The 25,627-nt window shown below is 40.5% G+C and overlaps 1 protein-coding gene across 2 annotated transcripts in view; it reads right to left on the reverse strand.

Moving 5' to 3' along the window:
- The window catches only part of FADS2 (fatty acid desaturase 2), a 416,746-nt gene that overhangs the window by 274,208 nt on the left and 116,911 nt on the right, over window positions 1-25,627 (reverse strand). For both annotated transcript variants that reach the window (XM_044067446.1, XM_044067448.1), the window contains exons 4-5: window positions 5,738-5,839; window positions 5,508-5,633 (exon numbers count right to left, since the gene is read on the reverse strand). In XM_044067446.1, coding sequence (XP_043923381.1) covers window positions 5,508-5,633; window positions 5,738-5,839 — 228 coding nt within the window. The remainder of the gene's footprint in view (window positions 1-5,507; window positions 5,634-5,737; window positions 5,840-25,627) is intronic.

Here is a 25,627-nt window from a genome sequence, read left to right on the forward strand (position 1 = left end):
AACCCCTTATGAGAAGACCTTCCAGTCAATAGGTAAAACACTATCTGTGCTTCACCATGATCCCACATTCATCCAGCCAATTGTAAGGCTAAAGTGGCAGGAGATGCTCCTTGGTGGCAGGAGATCTGTCCTTGTAAGTGGAACAAGATAAAAAACTCACAGAAGGATTTGTTGCTGACTATTTGCCCAAGAGAAGTGAGACTTGGCATTAGAATACATAAAGTAGTGTATTGGAAGCTTGTAGAGAAGCCACTGACTTATTCTGAACTGCTAGTAGTATATTCTGAACTGCAGGTGAGAAAGGAAAGATCAGCTAGAAGCTGCTAGAAACAGTGGCCAGTGGGGCTAGGAGATCCGGACGGTGGGTCAGAGATCGGGGCACCCTGTGCGGATCGACAGTCGGGGAAGTGTGTGGCGGCTCGGTAGAATTTAGCCAGAAGCCAGGTCAGAAATTGTGGGATTATGGCGATTGCAAGAAACTGGCAAATCCCTTGAAAAGGTTGTTGGCTTTCAAAGGACTTTGTCGTTTACAGGAGGAGGAAAAGGATCGGAGACCAGCGTCCTAGGGGTGTTGGAGGGTCCCCTCCAAAGTAGCTCCTGCAGGAGACGGGCATGGGGAAGCCATTAGAGGTCCCAGGAAGGCTGAAAAGGAAGGCGAAAAATCTTCGAGGCAAACTGACTGTTAGAAGAAGACACTCATTGAGCTATCAGAGGAGGCTGCCACTCCTGACGGCCCTGTCATTTGGCTGACCCGAATGATGGACCACAGATCAAGCGTGAGGATTGCTCAGCCACTGTAGTTTAGCGATGAAATTGCATGACTCCTCTAAGCATAGCTGATAGGCTTGTTTGGGATGTGTTTCTTTATTGGTTTCATTACCATGTTGCACGTCAATAGTCCTGGAGGAAACTGGGAGCAAAGTGTTGCAACGCTAGTGTTACCCTTGCAGACTCTCAAACATACTACAAGGAAGTGCCTCCCCCAGACCTAGAAGCCCTGGACTGTCTGCTGGCTGTAATACCCCCACCCAGACTGGGCTATGTCCACGGTCACCGTAGCTATAAGTAGGTGTTACAAATGGTCTTCACGCTGGAAGGTGGCAAAGTCGAAGCCACGGTTTCAGGTGTATTAAACCCACCCTGTGAGGGGAATTTGTGATGTCATTGTGTGGAATTCAATAGGCTGTGTCAGAGGTTAGTGCTGGGAGTAGAACTGTGATCCAAGTTAGCTAGCTCAGAAAGTACTCTGCTGCATGAGACCCAAAACTTCTAGAACTAGAGGTGCACAGAGACCAAAACTTTCAGAGCTACCAATATGCAGAGGAGGAGCCATTGTAGTGAACTGGAGATTTTAGGGGAATTAAATGATCGGATCAGGCTGATATGTGAAGAAGATATTGAGAGTGGCTGTAATGCTTGATATGAGGAATTTGGGATGTCAGAGTGTAATGATAAAGCGTATGAAATTCGATCCCTGGCTGTATTAAGTAACTGGTAATAAATAGAGAAAGAAACCAGTAGATGTGAATCTGAAACACCTGGTGTCTAAGTCTGTGTGAGGCTACCCCTGGCAGTCTCAGGTGGGAGAAGCTCCCAGGGGCTGAGGTCCAGTGCAAACCCTGGGGATGAAAGAAACTGAGAGTGGACTAGACGCCCGCCGAGGCAGTGAGTCTGGGCCAAAGCTCTTTTGATGTGTCCTCAGTCCTTCAGATCTACCTGGCACATCAAGTTATCGAAACCCAGGGGGAATGAGCAGATCAGTGAAGCTTGACCATCGAAGAGCGGATTTCTTGGCTCCCCATTTTGAACTGGTAGGGCCAGGCTCGGCCTCCAGTCCCTGCTGTGATTGGAGAAGAAGAACTCCAGTCCTGTTCGAGTCCTACTTGGCTTCTAGGGTTCTTTTGGATGACTCTCGCTGGGCTTAGCTTTAAAAATTTCTGGCCTCCTTGGGAGTTCACATTTAAACGGGGAATGGAAGAGTTTTCTCTTCCGAAAGTGCTGGATGGTTTTTGGTTCTGCTTAGCCTCTGAAGGTTTTCTAAGCTTGGTTTTAGTCCGCTGATACTGCTTTGTCTGAGGCCCTCTTTTTTAAAGCTCTGAGCAGCAATTCCCTGGAAAAGAGTAAGGCCTCCACTCCTCCTCAGTTGAGTGTAACTTTCTGCCACCAAGGGGTCCCTGTCAAAGTGGTTTCACACCTCCCTCTGCCTCACCAGGCAATGCCAGTTGTCTGCCCCCTCTCCTCTGCTGGGCCTGGATACCCTGTAGAGGGCATCCTCCTCAGCCTGGTTTTCCCTTGGGTATTTTTTTTTCTCAGGCTGCCACCAAACCACCTCAGTCTCTTCCCTCCTGAAAAATGGACTCCAGTAACAGACAGACAGGGAGTTTCCCTCCTGGACACACCTAACCCCAGCCAAAGTTTACTTTTTGCTCACCCAGAAAATGGGGCGTTAAATAAAGAGTGGGGACTTCAATCGCAAATGAATGAAAAGCAGCCAGGATTGTCTCACTAAAGAGCAATAGAGCTGGAGGCTGCTTTACTACTCGATGAAGGGCAAATGAGAGAGATTAGCCTCATGGGCGAGTTTATTGATGATGTCCCTGGTGTGACCTGTGCTAGTCTTTTCTGAGACACATGCATCTCCTGAGTACTGGAGGGGTATACCTAACTCTTTGATGAAGATAAGCCTGTGGGTGGAGTTTACAATTGATGTAAAGTTATTGAGCTAGGCTGTACTTTTTCTGAGACAGCAGCATCTGTAGGCCCCCTGAGGGTAGTCCTAAAATCTCTGTTAGGGGATGGACAGTAGAGAAAAATTCGAGATACAGCAGTTCAGGGCGCTGCAGATATATCCACTGGAACTCCTTAGTTAGATTCCCCTTGTGTTAGGGTGTGCAGTTCTACTTATTCAAGCTTTCTAAGGGACTGGTTCCACCGCAAGGGTCTCCCGCCCTTGAGCTCGGCTCCATTAACCATAGCACCCTAGGCGGATTGACCCAGGAGGAGGAGAAGTGGGCACCAAATGCCTTCAAGACTGACTTAGGATCTCCTCAGAAGGGATTGCTGGAACTCCCTCTGCCTCAGGAGCAATCAGTCTCAGGATGTCAGAAAGGGGAGCCTCTTCTCTATTGGACTTTGCAGGAGCCCATCTCACCTCTCCATAAGTGTCAATCAGCAAGATTCTTGGGGAGAATCTAAGTGTCTCTGAGGGAGGAATGCACTTTCTTCTTGGAGACCAGAAGAAGAACGAGCTCTCCTCCGGGGAAGAGGGGCACCCTCCCAAGCCTCTCTCAGAGAGGGTCTCAAGCCGATGTAGCGCTTAGTGCTCGGGGATGGGTCCTTTATGGGTTTTCGGGGGGACAGCTGTACCTGCTGATTATCTTGTCTGGCACCTTCCTTGCTTCCTCATGGGGTGGTTACAGTGAGAGTTGAGGCATCCAGCAAGGATGAAAGATCCCGAGGCCGAGGAAAGAGAGTCTGGAATGAACCGACCCCAAGACTCGGAACCCGGCCCGATCTGGGGAGAGGCCCGGAAAGGAGAGTCCGGGACCCCGAAACATCAGGTCCAGTGAGGCTGAGAACAAGAATGGGAACAGGGAAGAAGAGACCTTCCACGGATCCGAAGGCCCCGAAACCGCGAGCCGACCGAGAGGAGATTAGCAGTGAAACGAGGAAGGCCACGAAGAAGATCAGCTTCTTCGAAGGAGGATGGAGACGAGATCTCGGAGGAGGAACAGACGGAGATAAGAGAAGGACTTCAACACGACGATTGAGTGAGGAGAAGAGCCGTGAGTTCCAGAAAGGCCGTATTCTCCATTACATTCTGGTGGGGGTCTACGGTGGTGTCGGAGAGGTGAAGGAAGAGACCGGAGGAGGGGCTCAGAAGCAATGCCGACCTTCACAGTCAACCGGCCAAGTCCAAGGGACAGAGTTCAAGAGTCAAGAAGGCGAGGAAAAAATGGACAGCCATGAACTAGGAGTCAAGTCTGTGGTGGAAGGAGTCCATGAGAGAATGAGAGAGCTTCTCCATCCAGACCTGGGCTCTTTCAGGCGATGGATTCCAGGAGTTCTGGGCCTGGTCTGAAAGATCCAGAACCTTCCGTCCAAATGAAAGTTAACAAACTATCCATGTCTTTCGAACGCATATCTGTCATGACCAGAACTCTCAAGGCAACCGATTTCCTGTCAGTCTCTGGAGCCTCCTTTGAGGAACTTGGGGTAGAAGGTGGAAAGCAGGTTGTCGCACTTGAATTATTTTAGCCCTTTGAACCCGCGTTTATTGCCCGATTTAGCTTTCTCAGACTAAATGTAAAATAAAAAATAGGGAAGTCAAATCCAGTAGGAAGAGTCAGTTATGCCAATAACAAAAAGGGTAAAAAGGTGTCAAAATCCAGTAAGAAAAGTCATAGGTGGTCAATGGGATAGGCTGGGATAGGCCCGGAAGAAAACTCTAAAAAGACAAACAGTTTTTAAAAAGAGAAAATCCTCGAGACACTATCACACAACAACATGACAAATAAACAATGCTTTAGAAAAATAAATGAAAAGAAAGTAAATCGCTAGCAGGTAGTTAAAGATAGTTCGAAGGTGATCGCGAGGTGAAGAGAAAACTGGCAGCAGCAAACTATTCCAAAAGGTGAAGGGGACAAGGGAGACGAGCTTAAACAGTTGTCTCGAAGCTTGAGACCGATGCAGAGATGAAAAGCGGCCAAGTGTAGACAGACGGCTCTCTTGGCAATCAGTTTCAAAGACCATTATATGCCTATCCAATATACTTTGTTCAAAAGTTACTTCCAGCCTCAAGAAGGGTAATGACAGGTAGACCAAGGGAGAACTTGAGGCTGCCAATCTAATATTCTAGGTTTAACATGAAGGTGTCAAGGGTACTGCTCTGCTTGACATATCACAAAAGTGTTTTTTTTTCCTACAGTGAAGCATACATTGGGATATGAATATAACATGGCAACATGTCTTATTTAACTGTTGATGAATTAGATCCTTTAACTTGGTATCTGATGAACCATTCATTATGCAAAGCAGCAGGTAGGTGGTCAAGGAGAAGTGTATCTTTTACAGCTCAAAAAGCTACACACAGATCATGAGGGAGAAGTCTGTAAGAGACAGGGCAGGGATGGCCACTTTTTTCCCAGCAGGATGGGAGAACTGATATTGGCTGCTCATAATTATTCTCTCTCATTGGTTCTTTTAGTTCTCATTTCACAGCTTGATAACAGGTGTTCTGGGTTAGAGTCGGGGCTTTATTCCTCTGCGCCACAGAGATGAGTAAAGTTAACACTGTGTTTAACAGAGTACTGTGATATAAAGACCTCCAGGAAATGCCACACCACCCTCACTTGTGGTAGCAGCTTTATGGTATGCACTACTGTAAGATACAACCTCTTCAATCATATCATTGTTAAACACAACATTGAGTATGTTCGGTGTGTAATGAGTGCATCTTTATTACTGTGACCATTTCACTATAGGTTCAGTCCTTTGCTTTATATTACCTCCACAGGCTGTGTTTTTCCAAGCACAAATGTATGTAGCATGTTGACATCAGGATCTTTCTTAAAAATGTTGGGTTTGGCATGGTGCTGAAAATGACGATGGTTCCACCAGTTTCCTGAGGCACCCTTTCAAAAAAAGCAAACAAATTTATTGAGTAACGAAAAAGAAGACAATTTCAAATCTGAAAAAGTACAGGAAAATGAATCTCTCTACGAGAACAGCTACTTACTTTCAAGTGTCCAATCACAATCTTGTGAAACAGATGATTCCATTTAGATTTCTTGAAGACCGAAAGGTGCCCAAAGTCATGTTGGAGCCAGCCAGCCTGTGCCTAAGCAAATGAGAAACATTAAAATTCTAGAGAATGTAACAGCCTTCAATGAAATTGCATCTGGCATTTCACAGTATTATCTCTTGAAATTGAAAAGTAAATATGTACAGCATTTCCTTAAACAGCACAAATACCCTTTTGATTCTGAAGTTTAAAATGTGTTAAAACCCATGTGTTATGTTTCCCTAGGCACAAAGCAGGGTTTAAGATGGAACTCAATTTTTGCTTAACAGTTGCAGGCATCTACTGCTGCTAGATTCTGAGACCAGAGTTGTTGTTAAGGGCTCATTTAGTTAAACCCATTTACCAAAAATGGAGTAGACAAAGTGACATGCATATGCTTATTCAGAATGTTCAATATTACCTAAAACAGCAACAGGAAGCCAGCACAGGATGCTCAGTAATGTTGTATTTCACAGAATGCCCTACTGCAAAAATGATTTTTATGCAGAAAATATTTTTGTAATTAGTACAATGAATAGTTATTTTCCCAGAAAGAAATGATGGTATTGAGAATCGGCATTTTTGCCAGCCCATTTTTATTTGGGTAAGACATTTGTATGCAATACCAGAAATCCAAGTTGGGTGAATGCTTGGGATTGTTGAGACATTTGTATGTATTACCAGAAATCTGAGGTAAGTGAAAGCTTGGGATTGTTGAAGTACAAAGTGTGGTGGAGATTTTGTGGTCAACAAACACAGGTCATGTGCAGCTTTTTTGCCCAGGTTTTTGATGACAGATGGAATCCCATTCAACTGTCAGCTAGTAAAAGATAGGTAAAATAAGGGCCTCAATTAGTAATGTCCTCAATGACCAAAACAACACTTGTCATGGTACCACATTCAAGAACATTAATGACCATGCCAAAATAAAGGAGTTAAATGAGGTTTGATATTATTTAGGGATCAGTGATTAATCTGGTAACCAACAAACTTCCGATCTTCCATCTATGAAGACATGATCTTTGTATAATAGAGGTACCAAAATGAGAATGACATTGGGATATGGCACAAGTAGTTGAGGAAGCAACTGTTGGTGGAAAGATAGAAGTAAAATTAAAGGAGAGAAAGTCAAACTAATGTAAAGATTTTAGTCATACCGTTCCCCCCAAAAGCATACATATGCTTGTGTGTGTGGGCATGTGTTATTACAGTGCCATAAATGCCTGGATCTTCTTAAATACTTTTCAGAATTAATTATCATTATTTAATTCTGTGTAGAAACACTTATTTAGTTTTTCTGTAACAGACTTTTTCTTTTATGTATTTAAGCATTCACAGACAGGAATGTTAATTTTACAGAGAAGCATTCAGTTTTAATATTTACACAAATGAGTCACATTTATGTGGTATTTAGTCTGCTATTGGCTTCTCAGCATCATATAACAACTGACATTTTTGGCTATATTTTCTGTTGAAATTTATCACTCTGAAAGTAAGATTTATAAAACAATCCACATATAGTAGAGTTGTCTATGTTTTTTTTCCAGATTTGCAACATTTTCATATGTGTGGGTAGATGCTGTATGCTGTAATATGCAATTATAACACGTGGCAAGTAATTATTAGATTTAATTACTTATTTCTGAGTGGGCAGAGAAATGCCTATTTTTTTCTCAAATTTAATACAATAGTTTACAAAAATACCGTTACAGATATAGGACTTATAGCTGTAAAAAGCAACAAAAAGTGGATTCTGTATTACGGTCAAAAACAGCTTCATTTCATTGTTAGCTGGTTTGGTTTATGCTGAAATCATAACTTAGAAACTGTTCAAAATCTGTCTTCTGGTTTTGTACCAATGCATTTTTACTTAAAGGACGTATTATGTTGGTGGCTAAGCAGGCTTGATAAGCATATTACCTACTGTCTCTTTAGGAGCTTTATTCTGCAAATTTGGCAGTGTCACAGTCAAGTCAACATGCAATCACTGTGACATTATAGTGTATAGCATAACATGCCCAGTCATTTTTTTAAGAATCGAGGAAAGAGGAAGCGAGTAGTGATGTTATGCTGTTGAGTTAGGCTGTGCCCATCATGTGGTGATACGTTACATGTTCTTGTCAGCAAGAGAAGCTGTAAGAAATTTGCAGTATGATTATCTAGTTTATCTTCAGCAAAGCATGTAATTTCAGAATAACACTAAATCAAAGATATGCAACCGTATTAAACAGAACAGCAGCAATATGTGTTCCAAACTTTCTTATGAAATATTTTCAGCAGTATCCTCAACTCCCCCCACCAACACATATTCACACATAAAACACATGCATACATGCAGTCAACTCTGACCTCAGTAAAATCCAAAATTAAATAATGCTACCTTCTATATTTACATAAATATTGTGACTTAGAAGAGTTAAACCAGTTTTCATTGTAAAACTGTGTTCTCTTTGCTTAATCAGCAATTTAAACAGTCTGTGTGTGTGTCCACAGATAAATACTATGTGGGTTAAACTAAACCTTGCAGGACAAGATATAAATAACGGTTTAAAAGTTCTGCAGCCATGTTTTTTTTTAGGTAGTGATGTCTTAATGTTTTGTGCTGTTATCTCAAGAAAACAAAATATATAATTATGTGGCTGTAAAACTGCAATGTACTCATTTTCTCTAGCCATTTTTGCTGCAGCCTTGGTTTTCAGTCTTCTCAGTGTTGACTACAGCAAATAAATGATTCACTAACCCACCCCACAGACATCTACTTTAAAAAATACAACTGGAAGAAAGTATTAACAGTATTGTATAAAACAATTAAGGCATTTAATTTACATCTGCATAGCTAACACTGAATGTACCACTTAAGAATATAAATGTACAAAACATTTCCTTTACCAGAGCATACAATTTTTATGGCAGATAAGGATCTTTAGACTGATGCCAGTTGGCCCATTTTCAGCCCGACTGTTCATGCAGTCCACTAACATTATCCAGTAGCCTGTATCTTTTATACTATCCTTCATGACAATTGCCTTGATTTTGCCATTCTCCTGGCATGTATCTTTTATACTATCCTTCATGACAATTGCCTTGATTTTATCATTCTCCTGATATTTTGGACACCACAACCTGTGCATGGAGGTGTCTCTTACTGTCTAAGACCATACTGTCAAACCACCTCTGAGCAGTTACCATTGCCCTGGTCAACCATCCCTATCCTCCTTTTCTTCTAATAACTCTTTCTGACCCGGACTTTGTTTATTCCACAAATCTTTGTTGTTGTTTGTCTTTCGGCATTTCCCAGTAAGGGGTCACCACAGCGGAACTCCGGTCCGCTAATGATTGGCAGTAGATTTTTACGAAATGCCGAGGTGCCAGCTCAACACTCAGCTTTCAACGAAGGCATGCCCATTTACGCACGAATGTCTTTCCAATGCTACCCAACCGGCGGGGAGGACATGCAGACTCCACACAGAAGGCCCAGCTGAGAATTGAACGTGAGAACCTCTTGCTGTGAGGTAACAATGCTACCGCCGTACCACAGCGGCCACAAATAATTTAAAACATTCTTCCATATTCTCTTCCCTTCTGCCACTGAACAGCTGTACAGATATTTTATGCCAGACATCTTTAAGGTTGAATAAATATGTTCTAGATAATTCAGTCAAAATTTATAAAATATAGAAGAACAGAGAGAAAGATGTAACTACAGGCAGCAAATGAAGTATATGACAAACAGGGTTAAGGGTCCTAGGGTCATTAGCGTAGTAACCTCCTATGATGCTATGAAATCTGTTCAGGATATGTCAGACCAATAAGTATTTCTGGCAGTTAACAAACAGAAGTATACCATCAGATGGACTCAGCAATCCAGCTGTGCAAGTATCTCTCCCATGTTGATTGCAAACTTCTCATGCTGTCCTGAATAATAGCAAACTGAGCAAAAGATAATGCCATATTCAGGCTGATGGTTATGCTCACAACATGGATGCATACAGCTGTAGCACATCTGAAAAAATCTGTTATGTTAAGCAAGGAATGCCTCAAAAGTTTGTCTTGTTCCATTTCTTTTGAGAGAAGGGATTTGTAGATAGCAAAGTGCATTGCTCTTTTATGATGTCATAGCAAGCCACTCTAGACATAACTATAAATTCAGCCTAGTCAGAATGAAGTATACAGTCAATTGCTTTAAATTCAAATAATGAAATGAAAAGGATAAAGCCTAAAGGGAAGCTAGGAACAATGCCACGAAAGAGATACCTGGTTGACAAGACTTCACAATTTATTGAGCGCTTTCGTCAGTGAGTGCACATAGACTTTTTCAGAATAAGGAAGTATGCACCGTCACTTCCTTTTAAAATCACAAAATCACATGACAAGTTGCATAATACAAAGTTTAAGATTTTAAAATTTCAAAAGGCTCCACACTTTTGAAACCATGTCACCATATTTTAACACGCTCCAAAATTATACATTTTATTTAAAAATGTATTTAAAATCTGAATATAAACACTTGCATAAATGTATATGTATATGCACCCCCCACATACATAATATGTCTGTGCACACCCCTACACATTTTTGTTATTTTATTTATTTATTTTTTATTTTTATTTTACATTCGTTGACCGGGAGAGTCTGACTGGATGCATGCCCATTTTCACTGGGGGCCCCGGGGAGAAAAGCTCCAAGTTAAACAGAAACATTAAAAACATATTATAATTTTGACAAAGAGTACATAAGCAAACAATAATAAACATGTTCCACAGGTTAGAGTTAAAATCAAAATCAGTAAAAATTAAATAGTAGCTGATTAATAGATTTTACACATTCTAGTAGAGAGTTAGCCAGGCTTGATACAATGACATAGCCAGTTTAGTGCCAGATGTTGTCTGAGTCTAGTTTTAAATTGACTTAGGGAGGAGGAGAGTAAAATAATATCAGCTGGAAGTGAGCTGCCTACAGAGTTTGCAAAGAGAGTCAAACATTGCACTTCAAAAATGCTATATACTAAAATGTTTCATGTATTTATATTTTTATATAGAGCCAATAATACCAACAATAATGTTACTGTTTGAAGTCAAGTACACACCACACACACACACACACACACACACACACATATATATATATATATATATATATATATATATATGTCTATGGAAAATAGGTAATAAATAAACAATAAATAAAAAATAAAAAACATGAAATAAAAACTAAGGAAACTGTGTGTGAATGGGTGCTATGTATTTGGCTTCAAACAGTAACATTATTGTTGGCATTATTGGTTCTATGTATAAATATAAATACATATAAATTGCATTCAGATTTTAAATACATTTTTAAATAAAATGTTTGTATAATTTTGGAGCATGTTAAAATATGGTGACGTGGTTTCAAAAGTGTCGATTCTTTTTAAATTTTAAAATCTTAAACTTTGTATTATGCAGCTTGTCATGCAATCTTGTCATGTGATTTTGTGATTTTAAAAGGAAGTGATAGTGCATGCTTCCTTATTCTGAAGAAGTCTATGTGCACTCACTGATGAAAGCGCTCAATAAATTGTGAAGTCTTGTCAACCAGGTGTCTCTTTCGTGGCGTTGTAAAGGAAAGCTAGTTAATATTTACATAGTTGTTTCTAGTAATAAAGTTGGATCTGTACTGACTGTTCAGACAGCTGTTATTGTAGTGACATAATCATAAAAATAGATGTTGCTTCAGGCTAGCAAAAAGCTTAGTAATTTGCCAGTATGCAAACAGGAAGAGAAAAGAACGCCCCCTTTAGAAAGACCAAACTTTGTAGGAAGATGTTTTTACAATGTAGGGCCTAGTCTAATCACCCTTCACACACACACACACACACACACACACACACACACACACACACACACACACACACACACACACACACACACACACACACACACACACACACACACACACACTGTATATTCAGGACATGGTCATTTAAGGTTTGCACACATACTTTTACACATTCAGTACACATGTAGAATGACATAACCAGTGATTATGCAGCATTACTTTAACATTTTATTTAACATTTGTTTTACCAGGAAAGTCCAATTTGGAACAAGGCAATTTTTACAGGAGGCCCAGGGAGAAACACTCCAGACGCATGTCTTTGTAACATGGGAGGAAACTGGAGCACCTGGAGGAAACCCACATGAACACAGGGAGGACATACAGACTCCACACAGAAGGCATGCCAGCCAAGAATGGAACCGGAGAACCTCTTGCTGTGAGGCAACAACATTAACCAGTGCCCCACTGTGCCATCCTTTGTTTGCAAAATGCCCCTAACACATTCATAGGTGTGTACTGGGCTAATGGCCCTGGAGCCTTTAAAAGCCTAGCCCAAAAAAAATTCCCTGACACCGTGCCACCCAATGTTAGTTCACAGTGCCTCTATCCAGCAGGCCAATTGTAGTGATCCCTGCAGTGAACTTTCTGTTACCCATCCACTCATCAAGATTTCTCTTGAAGAGGGGCAGCGAGGTGCTCTGCTTGACATGAATGGGAAGCTTATTCCAGAGTATGGGCAGTCTCTGGGAGATGAACCTGTCTCTCCAGCATGTTCTGTTGATTGTGGTAGTGAGGTTGTGGTCTCTGGAGCACGTGGCACATGGGGACTGGGATTTCTTTAGGTGCAGCATTTCCCCTAGGGCTGGGTCGGACATGGCTTTGTAAGTCAAGCAGAGATCACCTCTGAGTAGACAATAAGAGACTGAGAACAGCTAAAGTTTCTTGAGTCTGTCCATGTAGGCCATGTGTTTAAGACCTAGGATCCCTTTTTGTGAGGTACTTTTGTGGCTTCTCCAGCTGTTGTAGGTGTCTAGTCAGGTACATGCCAAACAGGGCATTATATCCGATGATTGGTCTAATGAAGGATGAGTAGAGAGGGATGATGACCTTTTTCTTCCTGGATGCGAACCCTTTGGTTATAAGATGTGCCATGTAGAAGGACTTTCTGACCCCAGTGGCAACATGGTTCATAGGTTCATAGGTAGGTACTAGGCTATCTGCCCGAGGGCATTTATAAGCCTAGCCAGAGTGTATCAGCTTTCACCACCCCATTGATTAATTAACTAAGCTTCTGTCAAGAAGAGCCTATGAAGTGATCCCAAGGGTGTATTTTCTGTTACCCATCACCCATGGTGGTTGAAGGTGAGGTAGCTATCGACCCGGGTGCCCAGATTTCTTATGGCCCCTTCAGTGTTTAGTGGGCTCCCATTGACATGGTAATTCATGGGAGCTGCGTTTTTTCCAAAGGGAATGATAATGCATTTTTTAGTGTTAAGCTTAAGCCATGGTTCCGACACCAGTCATTGGTCTCAGAGAGGCCCTTTTGTAGGATGTCTGCATCACTTGTGGAGTTGATAATGAGTCCTAGCTTGCATCCATCAGTGAACTTTGTCAGCCAGAGTCCCTCTGTGTTGGCCTGGACTTCTGAAAAGTAGATGCTAAACAGAAGAGGGCCCAGAACTGAGCCCTATGGGACTCCACTTGTGACTGGTCGACAGTCTGACTTGGAGTCTGCAACTTTCACTCTGTGGGTCCTGTCTGTGAGCCAATTTGCAACTCACCTAGTGATATAAGGACTGATGCCTAGTTTGGTAAGTTTATTAATAATACCTGAGTAGGGAATGGTATCACATGCCTTGGCGAGGTTGAGGTAGGCTCTATGCACTGCCTTACCCTCATCCACAGCCTTAGTGACTGCCTCGAAGAAGTCATCCAGGTTCAGCAGGCAGGATCTCCCCTCGACAAAGCCAAACTGTGTGGGGTCACGAGTTTGGGGATTGCCTATATCTTTGTTGAGCAGGTCGATGATGATGCACTCCTTAGCTTTGCACACCAAACTCACAGGCTAATGGGGTGGTAGTTCCCAGGGTATGTAGTTGCTCCCCCTTTGTGGAGAGGGATGACTGTAGCAGTGCGCCATTTATTAGGGACAATGCCTGAGGTAAGGCTGTGATTGCACAGGGCACACAGGTGTGCTGCCAATTTGTTTTGTAGTTCTTGTAGGACGCAGCCAGGGATATTATCAGGTTGCATGGACGCTATATTCTTAGCTTTGGGCAATGCAGCTTTACCTGTGCCATAGAAATGGTGGGTGCCAGGCTTTCTTCTGGTATTGTGAATGGGCCTTGGGGGGGGGGGTAAAGTTGGCACCGAATCTGTTGGCCAATATATTGGCTATATCTGTTGGCTCAGTATAGGAGGTACCATTGTGCAATAACCCGGAGCAAATCTGGGTATTGCCTTGGAGGTTCCTGATATAGCCATAGAAGGCTTTGTGGTTGTTTGTGGTGATGGATGCATTTCTGCCTTCATAGCTGGCTTTAGAGGATTTGATAAGGGATCTCAAATTTTTTTTGAGTCTGGTAAGGGAGTTTTTCCAGTCTTGTGACTTCATTTTTTTCTGCAGCAGTTTCTTCCTTCTGTTGTAGAGTTTATTGATGGCTGGGGACCACCAGATTGGTTTCCTTTTTTGGAGGAGAGCATCTTGGTTCTATTTGGTATGGTGAGATCCATGCATTTGTGTACATGCTCGTACAGAGCACTGGTGTATGATTTGGCAGTCATGCAGCTATTTTCCATTGGTATGGGTGCTGAGAAGTTAGCCACCTCTGTTTTTAGGAGCCCAAAGTCAGCTTTAGAGAAGTTTTTCAGGGTGGTCACCTTAGTGGGGGGTGTGGGTGAGATGGAGATTTCCATGGTGATCATTTTGTGGTCGAATTTAACCAGGGAGGATTTGACTATAGGTGTGGAGCAACGGTTTCCCATGTTGGTGATAACCAGGTTGAGGATGTTGCTTCCTCTATTGGGGGTCAGAATGAGCTGTTCCAGGGCAGTGGAGTTGATAAATTCCAGAAAGCATTGGGCCTGTACATTGGTACTAGAATAGTTTTCCCAGTTGATGGAAGGGTAGTTGAAGTTGCCCAGTATGAGAGTATTGGGCTGGACCTTAATAGATTCCAGGGTGCTTTGGAAGTTGGAGTGAAAATCAATGAACATGGTTGGAGTTCTGTATTCATTTATAGTTCACACAATTGGTGTTTATATAGCAATCCTTCTCATATTCTACATGATTTTTTGCATACAGTTTCTGAGTATCTCTAACAGTGTGTGTCACTCCCAATTTAAAAAAATGTAAAAAGCTTCTTTTCAGTGAGAACACTTGGAATATTTTTTTTACATTACCTTTTGGAAGAAATTTTTCAGACACTGTAATAGGACCTGCTCTGAAGTAGGATTCATTCAAGCAGGTGCAACTCAAAGTTGTCTATCCCTTGTCGTCTTTTTTTTTACACCTCCCTAAATAGTTGATCTCTCCACAGATTTGGCAGGTCTGACCACAACCCTGTATGTAGACAGTTTGATGGTACAGAGTTTTGATTGCATTAGTCCTATGCTTCTAGTACCATTCAATACAATTTTTCAGGGTATGAAGTTTGTTTCAAATCAAGAAACTAACTAACTTTTGCCAGTCTCCCTAAAGGACCTTCTTAACACTTAAATAACTCAACTCAACTTAGTACAGTGCTTTACTAACAACTCGGGTTATAATTTTCAAATACCATGGTACTTGTGACGTATGTTACCATTTGATCATTACAGCAATTGGAACCTATCTAACATCTGAACTGAGATAAAAGCGTCCTACAAAGTTACTGGGCTTTCCTAACTGGATGCCAGGGAAGCTATAAGTAAAAACTTACTAATACCCCAGTTTGAATATGTCCTCACTCTCATAATCTGTGGCTTTCAGATCAACACAAAAAGGCTGTAAATTTGCCCAAACTAATTCTGTGCATTCGTTTTATTTTTTATGTTTAAGAAACATCACTGTATCTGACTAGCTAAGTTATCTTGACTTTCTAGAGTAGAGGTCTACTCAACTTCACTGGTGTCATCCTTTTATCCAAAGATAGCCACCTTCCATTACCAAAAATGTAGATATTGCTCATCTTACTCACTAAAAGCTCTTCTGGGACCAATGTTCTAGTCAAAGATAAATGAGAAAGCTTTCTCTAAGTTTGGACCAGAATTATGGAGCATTTTTCCTGGTAAGCTGAGGAATGCAGTAGACTATGAAACCTGCTGGAACAAATACCATGACATCTTGAAAGGATCAGAAATTTGGGAATATTTCAGATATTAGATAATCAGTATTATTCTGCTTAACACCTTCTATCAAATCCTTTTTAATCTTTGGTTCCATTGCATCCATAGACCCTGCCTTCCCCCATTTTCTTTAAACACTCCTTACGTCCATTTGTACTACTTAACCTGTTAGAACTTAGATATGCAGACAATGTTAGTAAATTAACATACTCCTACAAATAAGCCTCAACATTTCTCTTCTGAGCAAAAATAGCTAGCTGTTACCTCTGCTCTGGTTCGATTCTATCTTATTAAGTACTCAGTAATTAATGTACTTATGAGCTTTTACTTTCTCACTACTTAAAATATATGTATATTCAGCTTTTATTTAAATGTTCATATTAACATGACTTAGTATGAAGTCATTTTGAGCTACTGTGTAAGAGATAAACAAATTATCTCCTCATATAGGAGACAGTGTCTGACTGCCTTTGGTCTTTGTCATGACTGAAAGGGATCTCAGTCCAATTTGTTTATGTGGATAAAACGTAAACAAAGAGCCCAGGTAATGCATTTATTTCTTTACAATCCTTTTTCCTGTGGCTTGTTGTTTACAACCAGACAGTTTTTGCCGTGACCCAGCTGTTTAATACTGCTACTCATTTCACAGTCTGTTTCTGAGTCTATTACTTAACGGACTGGGAAATGAGTGACAGACAATAAGGCAAGGACATCAATGTAGCTGAATGCTTGGACATTTGCATATGTGGCTATCTGTCATCAATGTAGCTGAATACTTGAACATTTGCATATGTGGCTATCTGTCTACTACAAAGCATGTAAGGTAAAAATAACTACACTGAAAGTATGGCTGTAGCAGCACAATGCTGACAGCAGTCTACATTTTGCAATAGTTATCTTCAGTTAAGTCTATAGTCACATCATAGATTGAGCCAAAAACATGGGGCATCACCCAGTACCATTTGCATTTGACATCCTTCTTAGCTGCTGCTGAGAATAGTGAATGTCAAGTCCAACAGTATTAGTAATCCCAGTGGGACAGTGATGACTGCTAAGTCCACTACTGCCTGCACCTGATTTAAAGTAAACCATCCCTTTTAAAAGACTACATTTCATTTCCTCCTTTCCAGCCACACACTGACCTCTGCATGTTGCTACTTATGCTGCATGCATACTTAGTGCTGCTGAGCTCAGCACTGAAACAGGTTTGTACCAAACTCAGAGATGCCATTTCCAGAAATAAAGTGATCCTGTCCAGACCACAAATAAGGTTTCAGAATAATAGTAATAAGAAAGGCATTCCAAACTAATCGTTCACATTACATAAATCCAAATCTACTTATAATAACAGTGGTGGAACGCTATCCCCATTGTCATCATGTTGCCATTAGCACTGGTGGTGTCCATTCCACATAGAAAAAAAAACAGGAAGTATGCATTTTATTATATTTAATTAAAAAGGAAAAGAATCTAACCAACCACTGCAGTTTACTAGCCAGACTATTTAGAGTGACACTGGGGGTAAAAATTCCCCAGGTATCATGGCCACAGTAATGATAGTGGTGAATAATCAGTCCACAAGCATTTGCCCTGGAATATAGAGAACATCCTTATTTTTTTATTTTGTTATAAAGAAAAATGATTCTCATTACCACATTCTTAACTCACATCCTAATGGAAACCTTTCCTATGCAGAAACTACGCAGGGGCGGCCCATTCTATAGGACTGTAGCCTTCCCCCCAGCTGTAAAACAAAGAAGAAAGACCCCAGCTGTAGAAGAAAGAAAAAAATTAAAAAAGGAGGGCAAAAATCACGGTCCTTCATGCATGCACACTCACAGCATTTCTGACATCCAGACTGCTGCTGAACCAGTCCAGAGCATGCGCAGAGCTCCAGACTGATTCAGCAGCAGTCCAGATTACAAACACAGCAGTCAAGAGCATCCCAGAAGCACTTAGTTACAACTGGATAGACTGGAAAGGGATTGGACTGCAATGTCAACAGGCTGGCCTACTCTCACAGGAAGGACATCACCACAGGATGGTGTGTGTGTGTGTGTGTGTGTGTGTGTGTGTGTGTGTGTGTGTGTGTGTGTGTGTGTGTGTGTGTGTGTGTGAGATGCCCCAGTTGCTGCATACTGGTGGCTAGAGAGAACACATGGTGGTGGGTAGAAAATACCTCAGGCTTGAACCCTGTATCTTGGTTGCAGGTGGAAAAGGCCTGAATTCCCTAGCCGCCACCATTTGTAAAACATTTGCAGATTTTTGCCTCATATTTGTTCTGTTCTGTTCCTCATAAAATCTGTGGTTTCTGTATTTTTGTTACCTTGCACAGTCAGTAGTGCAGACTGGTAGCATTGTTACCTGACAGCTACAGGTTCTCTGGTTTGATTCTTGGCTGGGGTGCATTGGCTTGTGTTCCAAGTCAGACTTTCCTGGTTAACAAATGTTAAATAAATAAAAATAACAGGCATTTGAATTTCAGACTTCATATTCTTCAGAAAGTACATGGTAACACAAAACCTTTTATTCTAGCAATTTTCTAAGTTTATAACATGGGTATTTGAAATTTGTTCCTATTTTTGGGACTGTATTCCCCCATTATTGGCTTCATCCAGGTTTTTTGTGCGAAGGTTGAGAGCTATAGTGAGAACTGAATTCACTGAATATGTTTGGGGGCTGTATTCCCCCATTACTGGTCTTGTCTATGTGTTTTTTGCTAAGAGGTTGAGAGCTATGGCGAGAACTGAATTCACTGAATATGTTTGGGGGCTGTATTCCCCCATTATTGGCTTTGTTCAGGTGTTCACTAAATGGTAGCCATTTAAGTTTCAGTCTTCCTCTCTTTCACAAGACAGATGATTTGGCATAAGGGTATGTTGCTTTGACTGTTTTGCACAGGGTCCTGGGTTTGATACTTGGCAGTGAAATGTATGGTGATAACACAGTGTTTTATTCTAACAGCTTTCCAACATTATACAAGCAATGTTTAAAATGTGTCCCTGGTTTTGCCCCCCCCCAATAAAGGTTTGCTTTTTCCAGATTTCTTGTGCTGTAAAGTTCAGAGATACAGCTGAGTGTCAAGTAGATTTTACAAGAAGCTGAGAGCTGCAGGGGAACAAAAGTTTAGTGCTGCTTATGCTGAGTCTGCTTGTATTGTTAATAGCACAACAGGTAATGTACTTGCTTTTGATGCAGAAGGCTGTGGGTTCTACTCCCACAGTAGGTAGATGCATTGCTGATACTGTATTGTGTTGTAAAGGGGGTGGATGCCACAGTCCTTCTTGGTGAAGATACCTAGTAACTATGAAGCTCTTATCAGTTTGCCATCCATTTCCTATTGCAATATTGCTAGCTTATCATTTTTTAATGCAACACAGGCAATTTATTCCTCAATGGTAACAGGCACTTTATTTGTAGATGAAACAATGAAATATAAAGTTGTTTGCTAGCAGCAACCTCTTTTTAGTTACAGATTTCTTTAATGTGGAATTATTTAGATGACTTTTACTTCTTCAGAGATGGTGCATATTTTACTGACACTGGTAGACTGTAGAAGTTTGAGTAGACTTTTATGATGGAAATGTTCTGAATTGGGCAGTTTTGTCATTATTGGTGCATGCATTTTGTTTCATTGCTTACTGGAAACATGTTCTGAATTGGGCAGTTTTGTCATTATTGGTGCATGCATTTTGTTTCATTGTTTACTGGAAAAATGTTCAAAATAATAAATGTAAAATACTCTCTAACAACTGTACTGTATTGTACAAGGAATATCATTTAATACAATCAGGAAGGTGTATCAAAGAGCACATGTATGTTTCATGTGCAAGGGGCCTATTATTTGAAAACAGCCCAAAGTTAATCTTTATCTGCCACTGGCAAAATGTATTATCTTTGAATGTGGGTTTCAATGCTGTTTCAATTAATGTGAGTTTCAAGGGCAGAGAAGTTTTAATGCTAAGTCTGTTTTCATTGTGAGACTGCACTGCTTTGTTTAGCAGATGTCTTAGTGTTTGTGCTGTAAAATGCAAAATAAAACTTTCAAATAAAGTCCATATCATCGTAGAAGTAAAGCAGTATGTACATTAGTGTTTATGGTAAATGGAGTGAAATAGCCAAGTAATGGTTCATTGGAATGGCCACAGAGGGGAGGCTCCATTCGACCATGATTTTGTGAGGGGGAAGGGAGGCAAACTCAAAGAGAGCCCCAGCTGAACTATACCTCTCAACTGTCCAGATTTTCACAGAATTAATAGATTTTTTCTACTTATTTTTGGTTTGTTCCTCATATAACTTGTGGTTTTCTAGAAAATCATTTAGGAATTAAGTCACTAAATAATGATAGACACTGAGTTTCAGACTTCAAAACCTTCAGAAAAATGCATGCTAAAGCAAGACCTGTTATATTCTATCAACTGTCTCAGTTTATACAAGAACAATTTTTAGTACTGTTTATATGTTCCCCCAGTATATTTGGCCTTGTCCAGATTTCCTGCATTAACAGGTTGAGAGGTAAATGCAAATAAATTATTTATAGAATTAGGCATATCTAAACCTCTCAACTGTCCCCGATTTTTGGCTCAAAATGTTGCTCTTCCCCTAATAATCCCTCTGCAAAATGGCAATTTTGGAAGAAAATGTGGAGGGTTTACAATTAAGAAATAACTGTAATAATAAGAGTTATAGGTTACCTTTATTTTCAGAAATGCATGTAGGTTATTTTATTTTATCATCTGCTCAAGTTAGCAGTACTAATATTAAAATGTGTCCCTTCTTTGACTGGTTCCCAGCTGTATTGTGTGGCTATTTTATATTTTTGCATCACATTTTTGGTCCATTTTTCATACAATTATGTTTTTCTGGCAAATTAGTGGCAAAAAAGACTGAAGTTAGAAAATAATGACAGACATTTGAGTTTCAGATTTCATACCCTTCAGAAAATTCATACTAATTTAAGACCTACTACTATTCTATTATGTTTCCAAGTTTATAAGAACAATATTTAAAAATTGTCCTTATTTTTGGGCCTTTGTCCCACTTCTATATATGGCTTTGCCCAGATGTCTTGCTCTGAGGTTGAGAGTTATGTCAAATGTGTCAGGGCTATCACAGTCAGCCAGAGATATTTCATATTGTGACATACTGTTGCATCCCACTCCCCCATGTAGTGACTCTGGATTTGTCCAAGCAAGGCAAGGAGCAGTTATGCAGTGTAAATGTGCAGAGTATCCCCCCATCCAAAGTAGACACAAGTACTACAGTGGATTTTCATCTGTCCTTGATTTTGCAGAATGTTCTGGTTGCTGTCATATTTGTATACTGTTGATTTATGCTTATTATTATTCAGAAAGTGCCTGCTGCTCTGTATTTAAGTAGCAATGCTTTAATGACCATCAGGTAAGCTTGTCTGAGATTGTAAGATGCAAGTAAGCTTTAATAAGCATACTGTTAAAGAACTGCCAACATTGAAAGCCTTTCTGTTGTTGCCATGCAGAGAATACTTACATAACTAGATAACATATAAGCCTTGGGTATTGAAATGCATATGACAGTATTTGTAATAAAGGACAGGATTACATTATTTTAAGAAGCTCTTTACATTTGTTGGAGACTTACATTCATCTCTGCAAGCTTTACCCGTATACCAAACAGAATGGCAATCTATCATGTGTAGTCCATAACCTGTGCAGTAATCCTTTAAGCAATGCATCTTGAGCTTGTTTCTTGTTTGTTTTTCATTTTTTACTCTGATCATGTTTTCCCCATGAAAGTAGTAGACAGTTGTTGTCAGTTAGCAGGTCTTTTTTTGGATAAGAAACATTTTTACAAGTGAGGGTATCACAGGGATTCCTACTTTCAGCGTGTTACTTGGTACTTTAATAAAGCTGAATATAAATTATAATTAGAACTGCAGTGCAAGGAGAAGTGGTTTGAGTTGAGTGCTGCTTGTTTTCTTATACTTGATTTTGACTGGCATTCCAGTAATGTATTTAAAAAGTAATTTATTTTTTCATGCCTCACAACCTTTTTGTTTCCATCTAGATATTAAGTAAGCTGTCATTCAGCCAATGCATTGAAATATTTTTTTTCTTCTACACTTACTTTTGTCTTGATTGGACTCTTATAATGATGGTTTGGCACCCAGGGCAGCATATTTAATTAAAGTTACAGTTTTTGTGGTTTTGAGCATAGCTCCACCCCTTTCTAGTTGGTCACACCCCTTCCCATTGACCCTACCCATTCAGCTGTCTCCTGCAGCCTCCTTTTGATATGAAGTCACCAGCTGCCACTGAAACTACCACATAGCCCTCATTTTCCCATAATCACTATATACAAAGCTGCAGGACAGGTTTTCTGTACAGAAAGCATACCTGATCTAACTGGGAATCAATTCTGAAAAGAGGGTAATGATACGGTATATGTATGCAGGACTAAAGGGTCAAGGAAATGTAAACATTAATGTACAATTCAGCAAAAGGCCACTATAATTTAGAAACTTCTAAACACTCTGGATCCATTGGATTTTCTATATATCATTTATGGCTCCTTGTCATGAGCTATGCTGATAAATTTGTGTAGTTCTATTAGAAAGAGAAAGTGAAATTATTGCTCAGGTTAAAATTATATGACTGTGCCATAGTTCTTAAAGTGGCATCTTGATAACAAAATTATGAAAATCTGTTATATGATTATTAGTCACTCCCCATCTGCCTAATCTTTGTTTATATGTTTGCCATTGTACAATATTTTGGGACCAAACCTTAATCAAGCCACTTATGGGTGCTTTTTAATAAATTTCAGTATGAGCATATAAGTTATTCCAGAAATTTCCTTTTCTCCAAACATCATTCATTCATTCATTCATTCATTCATTCATTCATTCATTCATTCATTCTGTCAATCCAACCAAACTGAGCTTTTGATGCCTTCTTTTTCTTCATTGGGAGGCTTTGGTCTCATACCCCATGTATAGGTGAGGGCTCACCTGCACCCCCTTTTCTAGTATACCTAACTCAGTACATAAAATCTAACCAACAGGTATGTGTACTCTGCATTCTGTTGAGAACACTGAATTGTTACCTTGCATAATGATCTAGTCCTAGTTTCTGTCTCAAACCTCAAGATAAGGACAAAGCTTTATCTCCCTGTATTTTACAGGCAGAGTGGAGTCCAAAGGGGAGCTGTAAGAGCCAGAAACTAGGACCAACTCATTAAGCAAGGTGAAGATTCAGTATTGCCACCATGAAGGCAGAGTACACACATACCTGTTTCAAGAGGCAAGCTGTACCCACCATTCCCAACCACAACATTTTTTCAGTACAGAAAACCTCAGAACACATTAGAAAATAAAAGTCTGCAAAATTTCTGCTCAATCAGTCAGTCAGTCCTGATTAAACAAACTTCAAAGAAAAGATCATCTTGGGAAGATTAAATACATGTAAGGGCATTTAACAAATCTATTCTGAAAGGCAAGTTTAAACTGTTCTGTCGACCTATGAAAATGTTTATATTTTTTACAGCTGTGATTTATGAAGTATGTCATAAGCTTGGTTTGTTGAAAAATTATAAAATGATATTGTAAATCAGAAGAGCATTTGACAAATGTAGTCTCATAATAGAGAGGAGTTTCAATATTTTGATTTCACATTTGAAATACAGCTAGCTTATATGACCATGACCTGAACATGGCAGCTGTTCTTTCTTGAAACTGTCAAACTGAATTTATCAAACTAAATTAAGATTTAATTTCCCTGTAGTAAAATCACCTTCATACCAAGACAATATTTTACTAATTTTGCTTGAGGTGAAAAATATAATTTTGAAATTTAAGGTAACATACTGAATATACGGTGCATGTATAATCAGCCTGAATTAAATTTGTTAAAAGTAGCTTTGAACAGTTTGCAAATTACATTACTTTGACTCAGTTATAGACAGCCTCATTTATGTGACAACTGCTATTATCAGATTCAGATCTTGTAATCCCGACACTCTTCTTGCTGAAGTAATGGCCACTAGAAAGGCAGTCTTCCAAGATAAAAATTTTAAAGCACATGAGCTAGCAGGTTCAAATGGTCTCTGAGTAAGGCTCTGAAGTACCAAAGTGAGATCTCAAGGAAGGGATGGATCTTTTATGGGAGGCCTGAAATGAAACAATCATTTCATAAAGGCCTTGCATAGTCTGGAAGTGGAGAGGAAAGAAGGAAGGTTGTTACCCTTCCCTACATGAACATTTGAGAAAGCCGCAAGCTGTAAGTTTATAGTGGAAGAATTTCTCAGTGCTGAAAGAGTGAGCTGAGAAACATAAGAATATCCAAAACTGAAGCAGAAAAGGGATCAATATCTGTTGCGATGCCCAAATGGAAAATCTCTTCCATTTACTATGATATACTTTCTTGGTGGAAGTCTTCTGAAAAGCAAGAATAAGTTTTCTAACTGGGGAGGCTAGCCTGGACTTTAGTAGAATCACTGGAAGTGGAAAAAACAAGCAGTTAGTCTCAGGAATCAGTGACTGGGAATCTGGTATTCCGATGGATGGGAAATCAGATCCTGCCTGGGATCCAGTATCTATGGAGGATATTTGCTGTGGGACAATGAGGATTAGAATGGCCTTCAACCTGCTAGCTTTCTGTAAAATTGTGGGTATCAGGGGAAATCGGAGGATAAGCATACAGGAGACCCAGGGGACAATCATGGACTACAGCATCCCTGAGTGACTTCCTCAAGGGGGGGGGTCAGCGAGAAGTACTTACTGCACTTGTTGTTTAGGGGAGAGGCAAAGAGGTCACAGCAAGGTTGGCCACTTGTGTGGACTTAAGATCGATCTGCTCAGTCTGTCCGCCATAACGTTGGACTCCCCTGGAATGTCTGTTGCAGTGAGAAAGTGGTTTGAAAAGATCACCCATCATTCCCAAACCCTCATGGCCTCCCTGCACAATGGGTGTGAATGAGTTTCCCCCTGCTTGTTGATGTACCAAACCACTGACATATTGTCTGTAAAAATTGCAATTGTTCCCAGAGGAAGGCAGTCCAGAAAAGCTTGCAACGTCAGAAGAACCACCCTCATCTCCAGTACATTTATGTGCAATTTGGTCTCTGTCATGGACCATGTGCTTTGGATCATTTTCCCCTGAAAATGCCCTCCTCCCACCCCAACAGGGAAGCATCTGTGGTTACCATGGCTACAAGTGGGGGAACAATGAATGGTTTGCCAATATGGAGGTCATCTGTAAGGCTCCACCACTGCAGATGGCACCTGCAAATCAGAGTTAGTTTTGATGGAGCCGAATAGGCCACTGGACCACTAGTGTCCACTGGAGAACCTGCATGAAGAACCTGGCTAGAGGGACCAAAAGAATGGCAGCTGACATAGAGCCTAGGACCATGAGGACCAGCTAAACTGGTGGTATTGGGGTATCTAGTAACAGTTGAACATGCTGTCCAAAGGATCCTATTCTCTGTGGAGGTAGGGCTGCTATCTGTGTGGTTGTGTTCAATTGTGTTCCTATGAACTCGATGTCCTGTACTGGAGACATCTTGGATTTTGCCAGATTCACTGTGATTCCCAGGCAGTTGAACAGTTACAGCATAACCTGAATAGCTTGAAGTAGTTGAGGTCTTGTAGGTGCTCTTAGAAGCTGATCGTTCAAGTATGGAAATGCCTGGAATCCTTGTAGGCAGAGGTGGGCTGCAACCACT

Source organism: Protopterus annectens, chromosome 3.part1, assembly GCF_019279795.1.
Source record: "Protopterus annectens isolate FY-2018-M chromosome 3.part1, PAN1.0, whole genome shotgun sequence".
Taxonomy (NCBI): Eukaryota; Metazoa; Chordata; order Ceratodontiformes; family Protopteridae; genus Protopterus; species Protopterus annectens.